Source organism: Solanum dulcamara, chromosome 7 (genome assembly GCF_947179165.1).
Source record: "Solanum dulcamara chromosome 7, daSolDulc1.2, whole genome shotgun sequence".
NCBI classification, from domain to species: domain Eukaryota; kingdom Viridiplantae; phylum Streptophyta; class Magnoliopsida; order Solanales; family Solanaceae; genus Solanum; species Solanum dulcamara.
In genome coordinates, this window is record NC_077243.1 from 25,732,250 (window position 1) to 25,747,559 (window position 15,310).

Sequence of the window (15,310 nt, forward strand, 5' to 3'; positions counted from 1 at the left end):
GAAAACAATAACGACTTCTCTTCAATGTGAGTTTAGCAAAATACACATTTACTGTTGACAACAGCAGTATACTCAGTTCTCTTTCCTTTTCAACAAAATTGCCTCCCATCTAGAGGAGAAAAAGAGGTAAGGCCACACCATGTATATACAAGAGCCGATTCCTTCTATCCTAGAAATGTTTTAATAACCAGCTACAAAACTATTTCCAACATTCTCAGATTTTCGAGCTCTGTGCACAACTCTCAAGTAGGGAAAATATGGTATCATCCCACGATGAGTGTCCAGTCCTGTCCAAGTGCTTTATATGTGCCCTGATATCTCAGTATGCAGGACTAGGAAAGGCAGAATGCTGCAACCTGCTCATTACCTTTCAAAACAAGAAGGCAAAATCCCTGCGCTGCACACCCTTGAGGGAGAGGCTTCTATAGATTTTCACAATCAAGTTCAGATTAATGAGTTCAGAGATATTGCCGTAAGCTTTCACCACTCATGGATTCCATCTCCTTGAGAATTTCTTGTGCAAGACACTTGACAGGAAGCTCAACATCTTCAAGCAGTTCCCCAAGGAAGGGAATGGTCTCGGCCAATAACACCAGATATTCTTCTTTCAGATTCTCCACCATATACTTCACAATTCTCAACCCCAAAATTCGAGAGCGCAACTTCTCACTACGAGTTTGCATCAGCACCTGTATAGATAGTGTGAACAGTCAACATCTCTCTTTCGAAAAATTATATGGTTTTTGAAACACATCAAAAGAGCAAATGAATGATCTTATCAGGACAAGACATAGGTAGCAGGGTTTTGCATAAAAGACATGTATATTGATAAACGCCACAAAAAAATACCATTTCATGAATTTATCCAATTTGGCAAGGCCACAACTAGTAATGAATCAGGTGCAATGAAGAAGAGAATTTGATGATTAAACAGAACTGAGAAACTATACCTAAAATCTTGCCAGGATGAGCAGGTGCACTCAAATTTATGAGCTAATTCCCACGACATAGAAGCATGGGTTTAATTTGCCCTTCATATTGTATTTAGTATTATTCTCAAATGCGACAAATGAAATAACCAAATGTAGAATAAGATTTTGGATGCAATTAGTTCAAATGAATTATATCTTATAGCAGCCCAACTGACATGATACAACCCGCTTAGCTCAGCAGAATTCATTAAAAGAAGTACCGAATTGATCTCAGGTATCAGCTGGAGAGGACAACAAGAAATCAAATACAGAATCTATAGTTCGTCTCATTCTTCTCAACAGAGAGATTCTGGGGGAGTCATTATGGTAGGAGCTTATACAAATAAATATACATGAAACATATTTAATCCCAGGAATTCATCCACTGTGATCATAAAACTGAAGATAATAGTAAGCAATAAACGTTGTAAAAGTAAATTAAGTAGTCACCTCATGGTTTAGCGGCTTCCAGAGGAGGTCAGAACCAGCAGTTACAGCCATCCGACCAACACATGTAACTAATAAATCATCAACTTCTTCCACTGATGGCACATTGGGATATTGCATCAGGGCAGCTGGTGGGTCTGTTACAAGCTGTGACACTATCGGTTTTAAAAGAACCTAATGAAGCACGAAGAATGTCAGTCGAATGAGGGAACTACAAAACAGTTGGAAATACTTATGGCACTTTCATCTGTACAGATACAAGAACCTTACTTCTGCTCATACAACCTTTATTGAGTACAACACACCTTTTACACCTTATATGACCAATCACATTTTCAATTAATTGTATGCACAGCAACTTGTATTCAGCAAAATCATAAATCAAAATTAAGACAAACAATATTAAAAAGGGCAGCCCGGTGCACTAAAGCTCCCACTATGCGCATGGTCCGGGGAAGGGCCCGACCACAAGGGTCTATTGTACGCAGCCTTAACTTTACCAGCAAACAATATTGGAAGAAACAATTAACCACTGACATCACCCAACTAAAGTACCTACTCCGACATTTACGATAAACCTCTGTTTCAGATAAAATTTGTAACAGACAGGAGATGCTCATGAACCCCACCCACCCTAACCCCCACACACGAAAAAAGGATCAAAACTTGTAGAACTTTAAGATAACATATCCCTAAGTTCACATATCAAGATTCATTGTTGAGTAAGAAAAAAATAACATGATATGAGATAGGATTTGTTAAGATATGATGTATTTAAACTACATAATATTTACTTAGCTTATTAGGCACAGAAAATGATTATGTGCCATTTTTGTATGTAACCCAACACCTATTCCTGAACACTATTAACCAAGTCAACAAGAATTCTTCCCTTGTACTTCTTTTTGGATGACTAAGAAACCCATCCAGACCTCACATGGCGCAGGGCTCGAAGGTGCGACTCAAGTCACGAGTCCCTCAACCTTTGCCACTTTAACTAAACACGGGAGAATTCTTCTCCTATACTTTTTCGCATGGTATCAAAACCTCTACAATCTTAGTAAAGACTAAAAGATAGCTTCCGGGCAGCATCAAACTGACACTAGTTTTTTCTTCCTTTCTTTTCAAGCAACCTAATGTCGCTCATCTCTTCGGTGACCATATGGGCTCCACTCTATGATGATTCACGTCTCTTCTTATCCGGTGACCAGAGAAGTCCCTCTCCACAATGACCTACACCTTCCTCTACACATGGAATGTTTGTTCATTGTTCCACCAATTCAAGCTACAATGATCATTTATTGCTGGGATATTTTCAACACTACACCTGTTTTTGGGTGACAGAGGTCAGAGAATAGATTTTGGTCCAATAATGTATATATATTGGACATTTTGAGGCAATAATAGATCCTGGAAAGCAATTCTGATTGGTCAATAAAAATGATTTCAATGCTATTGCATTTTTTGTTTTTTATGAGAATGTGCAAGAAGCACAATCTTCTATTGTGCAGTTGGTCACTTAAAAAATTCAACAGCGTTTTCATTTTAGTGGTTCTACTCTATTTCAACACTGTATTTTTTATGTTTACAAAATAAGCAAAACTCAAATGAGATTTCTCACATTGAGTTTGAGACACTTGTTGAACGTTAGAGAAGAGGAAAGGGCTAATATCAACAGAAGACATATTTAAGGGTCATGCCTGCAAAAGTCACCAGCCTTGGATCTAGTACGAGTAATATCAATCTAGTTAGTTCTAAGCATATATATGCAGAAGACTTCAATATACCAATGCAGGAATAAACTAGAATTTCCAATACACATTCCATATGACGAAAAGGTGTCCTTGACACATTGCAAAAATTCAGTGGGAGATTCAAAACTAGCTCAATTTCAAACTCTGCAAAATGTTGGACATGACATTAATTTAGTTCTCATTCCCAAGTTGACCTTATCAGATTCCCTTTGCCAATGGCGTATACAGCATTTTGTAAGCGGTGTTGAAATTAAAAGAAATGAACAAATAAATAAATCACTAGGATGATATCATACTATAAAATTAGGTCTTGAGCCTAACTCACACCCCAAAATCTAGCTCAAAGGGAGGAGGATTGCCCAAGCCTTACAAAGAGACCACCCATCTTATTAATCACCGAGATATGGGACTTTTTCGTTCTATAATACCCCACCTCACACCCAGAATCTAGCTTAAAGGGAGGAGGATTGCCCAAGCCTTACAAAGAGACCACCCATCTTATTAATCACCGAGATATAGGACTTTTTCGTTCTATAATACCCCACCTCACACCCAGGGCTGGACATCTGGTGTGTGGGCAAATTTAATATGGGGGCCTTAACATCGGGTGAGATGGATCCGTCTCTAATACCATTAAAATTACGTCTTGAGCCCAACTCACGCCCCAAAAGTTAGCTCAGAGGAAGAAGGATTAACCAAGCCTTATAAGGAGACCACTCATCTCATTAACCACCGATGTGGGACTTCTGTCATCTTTAACACATACTTCAGTGGTGGTTGTGTATGTGGAGGGGATCAAGTACACTACTATAACACTTCTCGACGAATTTTCATTTTTTGAAATGTATCAACAGACTCATTAGAATATATTACTAAGATTTTTCCTATGTAAGACACCAGACCACAGGTAAAAAACTCATCAACAGTGAATAATTTCAAGAAATTCAAACTAAAAAGAGCAAGAACGAAAAAAAATATTAAGGGAATTAACAAATAAAAGAGTAGCACATAGTACATTTGATCTCCTACAAATGCAAATTATAGAAAAGTTAGGACTACTGAAATTGGTAAATGAAGATTTTTTGAAATTAGGGTTTTAAGTTTTGATTGAATAATCCAACAATAGAACGGCTTAAAATTGTTACTGTTCCCAGGTTCTGATTTGATTGATAAGGGTCACAGCTCTTTTACATATTGCAGAAATCTAAACCAAACGGATCTTTGCTTAGTTGGATGAGTTTCTTCTTTTTGAAGGAGAAGTCAAGGGATCAAGTCTTGTTGCCATCAGTAGTTTGATGACACTAAGAGTTTAAAACCAAGATTTGGTCAGGGGGTTTCGATTCTGCAACAGCGATAGGATTATTTGAGCGCTTCACCAGTGAGCTAACAAAATCCTGTCGCGAAGTGGTGTCATTTCTTTTTTATTTATCTTATATTATGTTCTGCATATTATTTACCTTCATATAAGTGAATATTTTCCAGACCAAGCGGTGTCGACACCGCTTGGATTTACGTGTGTCCACCCCTACCCTACGCACCTGACTAAATCCTCATAAAACAAAGCAATCATGTGATAAGGCAGATTGAAGGCACTGTTTTTAATTCGGCATAGAAAGTCGATCGGGTTGTATTAAGCAAGCAACAGACAATTAAGAATGAGCTATCCATACTCCAACAATAAGTGAATCTAGCTTACAAATACCAAACCAAGGGATAATCTATCAACATTAGTGGCATTAATGTGTTGAATAAGGAAGTACTTTGCAACAGAAAACAAACTTATTCATTGAGGTTCCCCCTACACAAACATATAGGCAGACAATGAAACAGATGGAAAATGGCAAAAGAAGAATATCACGTATTATCAAGAATGAAAAACTACTTGTGTTACCAGCTTGAACAGTAAATGCAGAAAATGATTTAGTGAGCTTCTCAAATATGCAAATTAATAGAGAAAGGCGTAGATAGTAAAACTTGCCTGGAAATTTGCTGAGTCTAGAAACTTCAGGGTCCCAGTGTCATACAGGAAAGATTTATGAAGGGAGGACAAAATCAAAGCTCTCAGATGCCACAAACCGATGGACAAACCACAATCGCTATCCTTCTTCTTGCTGTTACTTTCCTGAAGCTTCACCTTTTTCTTCTTGTGCTTTAGAGCCAATTCCGCACCTTCAGCATCCACGAGATGTCTCACACAGCCATCAAGCAAGTGCTTGAAGTTTGGTACAAACAACGACCTGAGGCGAAACATAAATATTAATACTCTAGCTCTCTCAGAAATATTCCAGCAAATAAGTATCACTTTAAGAGTGCTGTTGCAATAATCTCAAACTTTTCCTAAAATAATAAGCATCAGTTTATAAGAGTACTGTTGCAATAATTCCTTCTTTTTTTTTGGAGATAGTCGCTCAACCAGAAAAGATTCATATAGAAGCCAAGATGATATAATAAACAAGGAGTTCCATGCCTATTGCCATAGGTGCCTCAGAGAGGGAACTAGTGCAATGAAAAGAAAGGAAAAGAAACACAGAAGAGTGAAGATTCATAAAAACAACTTTTGCATGGATGAATGCCTAATGATGGCAGAGTTCTCCTAGGCATCATAAGCTTGTGGTGGGCAGTCAAAAACAAACTGAACCTTGTAGTCCGTAAGCTAAAACTACTATTTCAGGTATCAGTCTCAGTTTGTAGAAGACCTCTTCTATGAGTTGCTGAAATTTCTGAGCCTACTACCGAAATCTAAGCAAAAGCCAGCTTCACCTCTCAAAACGTACTACAGAGAGAGAGAGAGGGGGGGGGAGTGAGTATGGTAGGAATAGGAATGTGTGATATGCCAAACGCCTCCACTGAATGTTGCGGTGTCACACTGTGACCTTCACTATCTGGTCCCAGATATTTCAATCATTCCATCAAAGTCTTTATCCACATGAGATCTACTTGCAAAATTGTACTGGCTGTGTCTCATAACTATATCAATTACAAGAATACGTGAGAATGGATATCATAAAAAAACAAAGATGCTGATGACTCACCTTTGGCTGTCAGCTAGACTGCTAACCAAGCCATAGAAGGCAATAGATCGGTCTATACTTTTGGTCCCCACATTTTCATTTTCTTCAACAAGTGACTCTGACCATTCAATACTCCTCATGAAAAGAGGTTTGAACATTTTCTCTGTAAGTTTCATGGTAAGCGCCACCACAGTATTGATGACATTCTTCTCAACAGCATCAACATTTTTAACAGCAGCAGGGTGCTGACGTCGCAGGTCAAGACCTTGTAAGCATACGTCGAAAATTCTTACATGATAGGCACCAACCGATGATCTATCCATAGCAGCCACAAGGTTCTGTATCATTTCAAAAGCAGCCGATACACTAGAATCCCCACACGTAATTGCATCAGAATATAACCTCAGCAATGGAGAAAGTAAAAGACGAACCTGCTCAATCAAGGAGTAGGAGGAGTTCATAGTAACATTCAAAGTACTGCACATATAAATTATACCATACGAAGAAATGCACTAGATGAAACTTACAGGGACTCTTTCAGTGATTAGCTTTCGTACAGAATCAGCTTTCAGCTTCAGTTTTAGTTCTGACGTGGAAGTGTACTGAGGCTTCAATAACATAAGTTCCAAAATATCACCAAGATATGGATTTAAAAAGCCACCAAGCTTGTTTACAACTGCCTCTAGGGTGAGCAAAATAGACATTAAGACAGAATCATTCTGAATTGATGAAACTATGGAAGCATCACCATCAGTTTGCTTGGTTTCTGCTGTTACAGTTGACAAAGCATTGAGAGATTGCCTAATCATGCCTTCCATGACAAAAGGCAGCTGAGGGAGCGCCTTTGGCCCTAGCACATTAATCAAGGCACCAGCTGTACGAAGGCAACTAGAAGAAAGGGCAGAATTGTCCGTACAGATGCTTTTACTAACAGAATCTAAGCACACACTAAATACTGAATTATCTGAAGGAAACCTGTTTGCCAAAACTTCCAGTGTTGACACTGCTGCCAGTTTCAAAGAACTACTTGATTCACTCTGTGAATTAACTAATTTTAATATCTCAAGACACAAGGTGTCCAGGGATTGCAAAGAATTCTCGTTCAGATGAAACCACGAACTTCTTGAACTCAAAGCTGGACCCTTTTTTTCATGCGTTAAGCCAACAAGACCATTATCCTTCACTGTCTCCGACAAAGTTCCAAGAGCCTGTTTATAAAAGACAGAGATCATAAAAGACAAAAACAGTATCACCACAATAAAACTGAAATAACACCAAAATAGATTAACAGGAAAAATTCCAACAAGATCCCTTTCACATGCCACATGCTCACACCCATTTTTTACAAAGAATAAAAGTGCATCAATTAGACTGTTTCCAACAGGAAATAGGCCCAAATGCTGAAATTGTTTTAAATTTAGTCACATAAGAGAAGAAAAAAGAATTGACAAAACAGTTTTCTCAATGCACCATGTAAGACATGTAAGGTGCCTAAGCTCCCAATGATAGCAGGTGTCACAAGTGTAAATAATGCTTTCTGAATAACAATGACAAGGATAAGTGTCTACATTACCTTCCTTCTCACACATTTATCCGCATGACCCAGCAATTGAACGATTGCTTTGAAGTATACAGAGGGTGTAAGTCGTTTCGTAACCGCACTTAAAACAGTATTCATATATTCCTTTAGCTCCTTCCGGAAAACAGAAAGAACACCTATCTGTTTTCTTTTTGAGTCAACAAGTTGGAGATGACAAACAATTTCCTTCATGATTAACCCAACTGTCAGCTGCACCAGCAATAAAATTAAATGGGTTAAAGAAAAGAATTATGCAAATGCACAAGAAAAAACAGCAGTAAAAGTTGTCATGCTGTTTAAATGATCAATTGTCAGTACAGAAGGCACTTTATCACAGTAAAAGCTGAGTCACTGCAATCATACATCTAAAGAAACCTAGAATTTAGTCATCATTTCAGAAGCTTGGTTTAAAAGACAAATCTGAAGGACCCAATTAGGGGAAAAAAACTCAAGAATATTATTAGGTTAGAACATAAGGCATGGCATCATGCAAAGAAAAACTCCAACTATGGAAAGCAACAACAAGAGCAGTCCATTTATGTCACAATAACAAACAGAAAAAGACAAGTAACTTCAAGTATTTATATTTATTACTATATAGCCAAGCACAAGTAAGAAACATTGTGGTTTTGTAGAAAAGCTTTAAAGGCACTCCTAAAATTTCTGGATTCCTCCATGCTTTGCTGGATGTTAGATCAAGATCTCAAATGAAATTTGAAAAAGTTATCATAGGATGGTAAGCAAGATCATAAAACAATGATCTGCATATGAACCCAAAATAATTTATTACAAGGATACCAAAGGAAAGAGACGGCCATTGGACAGAAAAAAATATCCATTTGCATACAAACCCGAAAAAATTTATTGCATGAATACAAGAAGAATCATTCCTCGCTACATTAAAAAAAAAGAATCATTCCTCACATTATGAAGCACTCGTGTGCTATTCATCTTGCAAGAGATCAGGATGACTATCATACATTTACCAAACAGTAGTGCAAAAGAAATTACAACGGAAACAAACCTGAATGTTGTCTGAATCTTCCCCTGAATCCAGCTTAAAAGCAATTTCAGGATCTTGGAGTTTGTTTGAGATGAAATGCATTGCAACTAGCTGCTCCATGAAGAGTGTTGCATCACTGTCACTAACTACTATTCACTGAAGAAGCATCAAAATTGAGGGAAGCCATACTGTACACGAATATTTCTCCAACAAATCTACAGCGAATAAATATTCCCACTGCGTATTTATGAGGGAAATTGAGTAACTGAAAGACGGATCACTTCTGTCACACAAGGAGGAGCAGTTTCGCGCAACTAGCGAACGAAATATGAGGTAAAGCAATGATCCTAAACTAACACTTTCACCCAGATGCCTGCAAAAGAAGTGTATTAAAGAAAAATGATGCAGGCAGAGAACATATTACAGCTCAAAATTTGAATTCTATACCTCAAAACGTGCACAATCATTGAAATCCTCCGGTGTTCTGACACCTGAGGCAGAATACTTACAAAGATCTGGAAAAGTAAAGATTTACAGCATCAGTACGAAGTTCCATGAGTTATGGAATCTATCTGTGGATGCTGCCCATATATTTTATATTATTTTGTTTTTGTAAAGGGATGCTGCCCATATTACCTGAAGCAACGTGTCAGCACTTTCAGTTTTAGACAACCAACATGGTACAACCGCAGATATGAGGTCCTCAAATACATGTTGAAAATTGCTGTCCCACTGTAGAGAGAGAACTTAAGGATGTAAAATCTCTCAGTAGAGATGACATAAATATACACACACTCAACACCATAAATGCAGTGTTCAATTTTACAATTGTTGAACTTCTAGTTTCAACTACAGATTCAACATGCAGACTGATATGTGACATGGTGTTCAACTCTCATTAGTCAAATTTGAAGCATAAATTCAAAACAGTTATCGCAACACAGGAGTACTGAAATAGAACAGAGGGGCAAAAGAAAATGGAAAAAATTCACATGATCAAAGAAAGACCTGATTAACAGCAGATTCCCCAATGACAACAAGAATTTCCAAGATATGGTCTAAAACTTCATCTGGCTTAGCTCTGGAAATAGCAGATAACAATGAGAAAATTTGATTGCGTGTGACCATATTGGTTGAAGAACGGGCACATTTAATGAGGAGTTCCACATCAAAGTTCACAGAAATCTTATCCTGACAAAATGCACAAGTAAATGTGAATAAGGAAACCCAAAGCAACTCTGTAGAACACCAGTTAGACAAAAAGGGCCCCTAATAAAACCTCAGGTGTGACACTAGCAGTAATGTCTTCCAAGATAAGGAGCAACTCTTGTTGGATGTGAACGGCAGCATCAGCAATGATTTGAGAGTTTTCAGATGAAGCATGATAATGTAAATCGCCCTGGTTGGCAGCCAGATGAATCCACTCATTATCAATGAAGGCATTTTGAAGAAGCTTGAACAAGGGACAAATGAGAGAAGCTCTACAAAATGATTGATTGATATCATCAATAGTAAAACAAGGGTATCTATAATCATAGGTTAGTCACATTGCAGCACTTCTCGTGGACAAGTCAATAAGATGATAGCATGACAAGCCAACTGACCTGTTCTCCATGTCTTTCTTCAACAGCAACACATCAAGCAGAGAACCAACAAAAGCAACAACGTTTCCACCTCCCGGAATAATATCAAGGCAAACATCACGTTTATTGCAGGCACTTCCTTTCTTTCTTTTCTTTTCATGCCTTGACCCAATTGACCAAACTTTCTGCTCACAAATGAACTCAAGTATCCGACTAACAATCGAGCAAGTGATCTGGAAGAAGAATTCAGTCAGTCCCCACTAGCTACTCAGTGCATTGCATTGTGAAGGAAAACTAATCAGATACTGAATTATACAATTTTGAAGTGCTCCGGATAGTCTAACCAGGCAGTGGCCAACAAAGTCCTAGCACAATACAAGGATACTAGAGACACGACTCATCGTAAATCAAGTCAGACAAAAGTAACATCTACTTGCAGAAAGAAATCTATCTGGGTGTACAACTAGTATGTTATGTTGTTCTTGTCCATAAAATATTTTGAAATACAAGATCACGAAACAAAAAAACCAGCATCAAGTAAGCATCTGCATCTTTTAGCTAAATACGATTTCAAATTTTAGCAAAAATACAAATCACCCTCACATAGTAAAATGACGCAAATTATATTGTGTGCGCAAAAGAAGAAGAAGAAGAAGAAGAAAGGTCCAGCATGAGTACAAGATGACTTAGCACCAATATAACTCACAAGAGAGTAACGGGGTGGATTAATAACTCCAGCAAGGGTGGCTCCTGTTATTAATAAACTTAAGGATATGAAAGTTTGGAACTATAACACATAATGAGCCATAAATTTGCTAGATGTTATACATCGACGATAATGCAATGGCAAAGCTGTGAACATTGTCATCAAATTCTGATGTACAGCTTTAGAAGAAAAGACATAAATATCAACAGCAAATATAAAATTAATATACACCTCTCCTACGAGCTACACAAATGGTCTAATCCTCACGCAGTATAGAAAGTCATTCTCATTTAGTCCCCATTGCAAAGCAATTTTAAACCACAAAGATGCCAGATAGACTACTGTCTGAGATTATTCAATAGACAAAATATCTTTGAACTATTATAGCCTGTCATCCATCCAAACACAACACATTCTTGTGGAAATTATTCACCTCTATAACATCTTCTCTTACCTCCACCAAATCCCAAAATCTTTTACACGAATTATGACAATCATAAACCAAATTTAATTAATGGCATCAGCAATATTGTGGTATGTATTCTTCAGTTTAGCATACGGACAAGGGAGTGCATTATTCAACTCAAACCAACAGTAACTGAAATTTCAGTTAATATGGTTCATTATTTTGGTTTTAGTTTATTTAAGGTTCTTTGAGCAAACATTCCCGCCTTCTGCTACATTTCACTGCTGGTGTTAACATTCTTTTTTGACAAAGGTAACAGGTTTGTATCTTAATCTTCAGCACTAAAGGCTGGAATCCCAAATTTACACCATAGAGCTACATACAATTGAGTAGAGACTCAACAAACTAAAATACAGGGAAAGTCTATCTTACGATTCTACTTCATCTTACAAAGAACCTAGAATATCTATAATAGCTACAGGATCATCTATATACTAGAACTGCACCAATAGCAAAAAGTGATAATGCAGTTCATTTTAATCCGATGTAAAGGACTGCTAATGCTCTCAAAACATCTCCATATGGTCCACCAAATCACTGCTGGGACAATTCTCCATCTGCTTTTGTCTGTACAACCTCTACCCTTATTGTTCCAGCTTTCAAGAGCCTGACCTGCCCTTTCTGGCATAGTCCACCTTATGCCCCCTGAAGCAGGTAAACAGGTTCCAAAGTTGCCTAACCACCCTGCAGTCAAGAAATAGATGGTTGATTGTCTCTGCTTGTTGCTCACAAAAAAAAACATCTTGGACACATGTATTCCCCTCTTCATGAGATTCTCCTGAGTTAGTGTTGCACCTTTCACTACCAACCAATTAAAACTGCCACCTTGTATGGATTAAAACCGTCACCTTGGATGGATTTTTAACTTTCCATATAAGCTTCCAAGTCAAACATCTGATATGAGTCCCTATCTGGTTTAGATTCTTGCAGGCAGAGCTAATTGTGGAAATACCTTTGCTATGACAAATCCACCCTGAGAGTGTCTTCACCCTCCTTCCATCCTCCAAATTGGTCTAGGGTGCCATAAAATTCAGCCAGTCTATCAACCTCCCAGTCTTGCATCACCCTTCTGTATGTTAAGTTCCATCCATGAATGGAACCGGACTTCTTTCACAGTGGCGTTCTGTTGCTGATTCAACAGATAGATGTCTGGAAAAAGCTGCTTGAGGCTGCCATTTCCTAACCAGTTATCATCCCAAAACAAAATCTTCCTTCCATTGTTTACATTGAATCTAGTGCTTTCAAAGAAGCTATGCCACAAATTTCTGATGAATCTCCACAAGCTGATACCATAGACAGAAGTCACTTCCTTAGTTTTCCAGTAGCCTATCTTCTCATACTTGGCCTGAATCACTCGAACCCATAGAAACTGCTCCTCTTTAGGAAATCTCCACAACCAATTCATCATTAGGCTTTTGTTCTGTTCCCTCAAATTTCTAATGCCTAACCCACCTTGTTTCTTTGACAGAACTATAGTCTTCCATTTGACCAAATGGAATCCTTTGTTCTTATCTCTCCATTCCACAAAAAATTCCACCTTAAAGGACAAGTCTTTCTTCCACCCCTGCTAGGAGAAGAAAAACTGACGTCAGGCATGTTGGCAAAGCATCTAAGACTGAGTTGATTAAGACTAATCTTCCACCTCTGGACAAGTACCGTGCTTTCCATCTAGACAATCTTCTTTCACATCTCTCCATCACCCCATTCCATATCTCTTTGGATTTGCTTTTGGCTCCCAAAGGCATCCCTAAAAGCCTGTTTGGATTGGCTTTTCAGTTTTGACTTATAAGCCAAAAGTCATAAGTTAGAAATTCTAACTTATGGCTTTTGGCTTATTTTTATCATTTTAGCTTAAAACGAAGTGCTTGTAAGCACTTTTTCAACTTACCTAAACACTATAAAACTGCTTAAAGGCTATTTTAGGTGAAAAGCACTTAAAATAAGCCAATCCAAACAGGCCCTAAATATAATATTGGCAGCTGACCTATTTCTCCTCCCAAGATCTCTGTCAGTTGTTGTATTATGGCTTTCGGCTTATTTTTGTCATTTTAGCTTAAAACTAAGTGCTTGTAAGCACTTTTCAACTTACCCAAATACTACAAAACTGTTTAAAGGCTATTTTAGGTGAAAAGCACTTAAAATAAGCCAATCCAAACAGGCTCTAAATATAATATTTGCAGCTAACCTATTTCTCCTCCCAAGATCTCCGTCAATTGTTGTATTATGTTCACCTAATTAATTAGAAAAGTATGACTTTTCCACCGATTGATATGGAGCCCTGAAGTTGCTTCAAACAAAATGAGTACCACTCTTAAGATGGTAAGTTGGCTTTCTTCAGCATCACAAAAGATGATAGTATCATCTTCATATTGGAGATGTGTGACTTCCAATCTCTGGTTCCTCTCCTATGCTACATTGAAACCCCTTATCCACCCATTGATATGATCAGTCTTTAGGATAATATTCAGGCCTTCCTTCACTAGTATGAATCAAAAAGGTGAGAGAGGGTCACCTTGCCTCAATCCTTTGTTTGAGGGGAAGAAACCTTCAGGAGATCAATTTATCAATATTGTGAATCTAACTGTGCTTATGCAAAATTGTATCCATCTGATCCATTCCAATCCAAAACCCATCCTAAGCATGATTTCAAGTAAAAAAACTAACAAACATGATCATACGCTTTTTGTATGTCCAATTTGCACATGACTCCGGGGACTTGTCCCTTCACTCTTGAGTCTAGACACTCGTTAGCAATTAAGATTGCATCAGTGATTTGCTTTCCTCTCAGGAAGGCCATTTGTTAAGTATCTACTAGCTTGTGCATCACATTCTTCAATCTTTCTGTGAGAATCTTGGCTATCAACTTGTAAACGCTACAAATTAAACTGATTGGTCTGAAGTCTCTCAATTTCTTAGCACCACTCTTTTTTTGGGACAAGAGCTATATATGTTGCATTGAATCTCTTTTCAAAGAACTCATGAGAATGAAAGTTCTGCATAGTTGCCATCAAATCCCCCTTCACTATCTCCCAGCATTTAATTAAAAAAACCATAGTGCATCCATCTTGGCCTGGTGCTTTGTCTACAGCACAAGCTTTTAAGTCCGAGTAAGACCTCTTCTTCAAAAGGCTTCTGTAGTTCTTGTTGGTGGTGTTAACATTCTCCTCTCCCCTCATTTTGCCTGTCTCTAGCTGGCATTGCTCAATGGAGAGATGAAGAATCTACTTTCCATTTTGTCTTCGTTTGCTTATTGATGCCTTATTACATTCTATAAAATGGTTCACTATTTTCCTTATTGTTCAGCTTTAACTCGTTCATATAATTCTCACACTGATTTACTTTTTTCCCCTCGCAATCGCAGAGGAATATTTTTTCCTTACTTTGCAGCTGAAGGTATAAATAAAATCAGTGGATTCAGTGATGTAATAATCACTCACAAAGTTGGTGCTTCTATCACTAGCATCGAGAGGAGAAAAAATTCTTACTTTGCAGCTGAAGGTAAAAATAAAATCAGTGGATTCAGTGGTGTAATAATCATTCACAAAGTTAGTTCTTCTAAGTTTTATTACTAGCATCGGCCAACTGCCTTTCTTTGCTAGAAGTTTCATTCTACTTCACAAATAATTGCACATCTGATATTGAGTACTTCAACTATCATGTTGTTGTCTTCACAGCGCTTGGTGTCTAATCTTTTGCTTTATATAAGCTCAGTTTACCCACAATATCCTCAGGCTCAGCGTCTGATGTCATCTTTCTGATTTTTGGCATAATTGTTGGTTTCAAGTTCACA

At 37.8% G+C, this 15,310-nt stretch overlaps 1 protein-coding gene across 1 annotated transcript in view; it reads right to left on the reverse strand.

The window, feature by feature from the left end:
• Positions 1-15,310, reverse strand: part of LOC129896521 (uncharacterized protein At3g06530-like) — a 37,154-nt gene continuing 21,844 nt past the window's right edge. The window contains 12 exon segments of the mRNA XM_055972446.1: positions 1-689; positions 1,422-1,592; positions 5,151-5,409; positions 6,205-6,614; positions 6,711-7,391; positions 7,757-7,972; positions 8,787-9,138; positions 9,213-9,280; positions 9,402-9,497; positions 9,774-9,956; positions 10,045-10,246; positions 10,370-10,581. Coding sequence (XP_055828421.1) covers positions 459-689; positions 1,422-1,592; positions 5,151-5,409; positions 6,205-6,614; positions 6,711-7,391; positions 7,757-7,972; positions 8,787-9,138; positions 9,213-9,280; positions 9,402-9,497; positions 9,774-9,956; positions 10,045-10,246; positions 10,370-10,581 — 3,081 coding nt within the window. The 3' untranslated portion in view covers positions 1-458.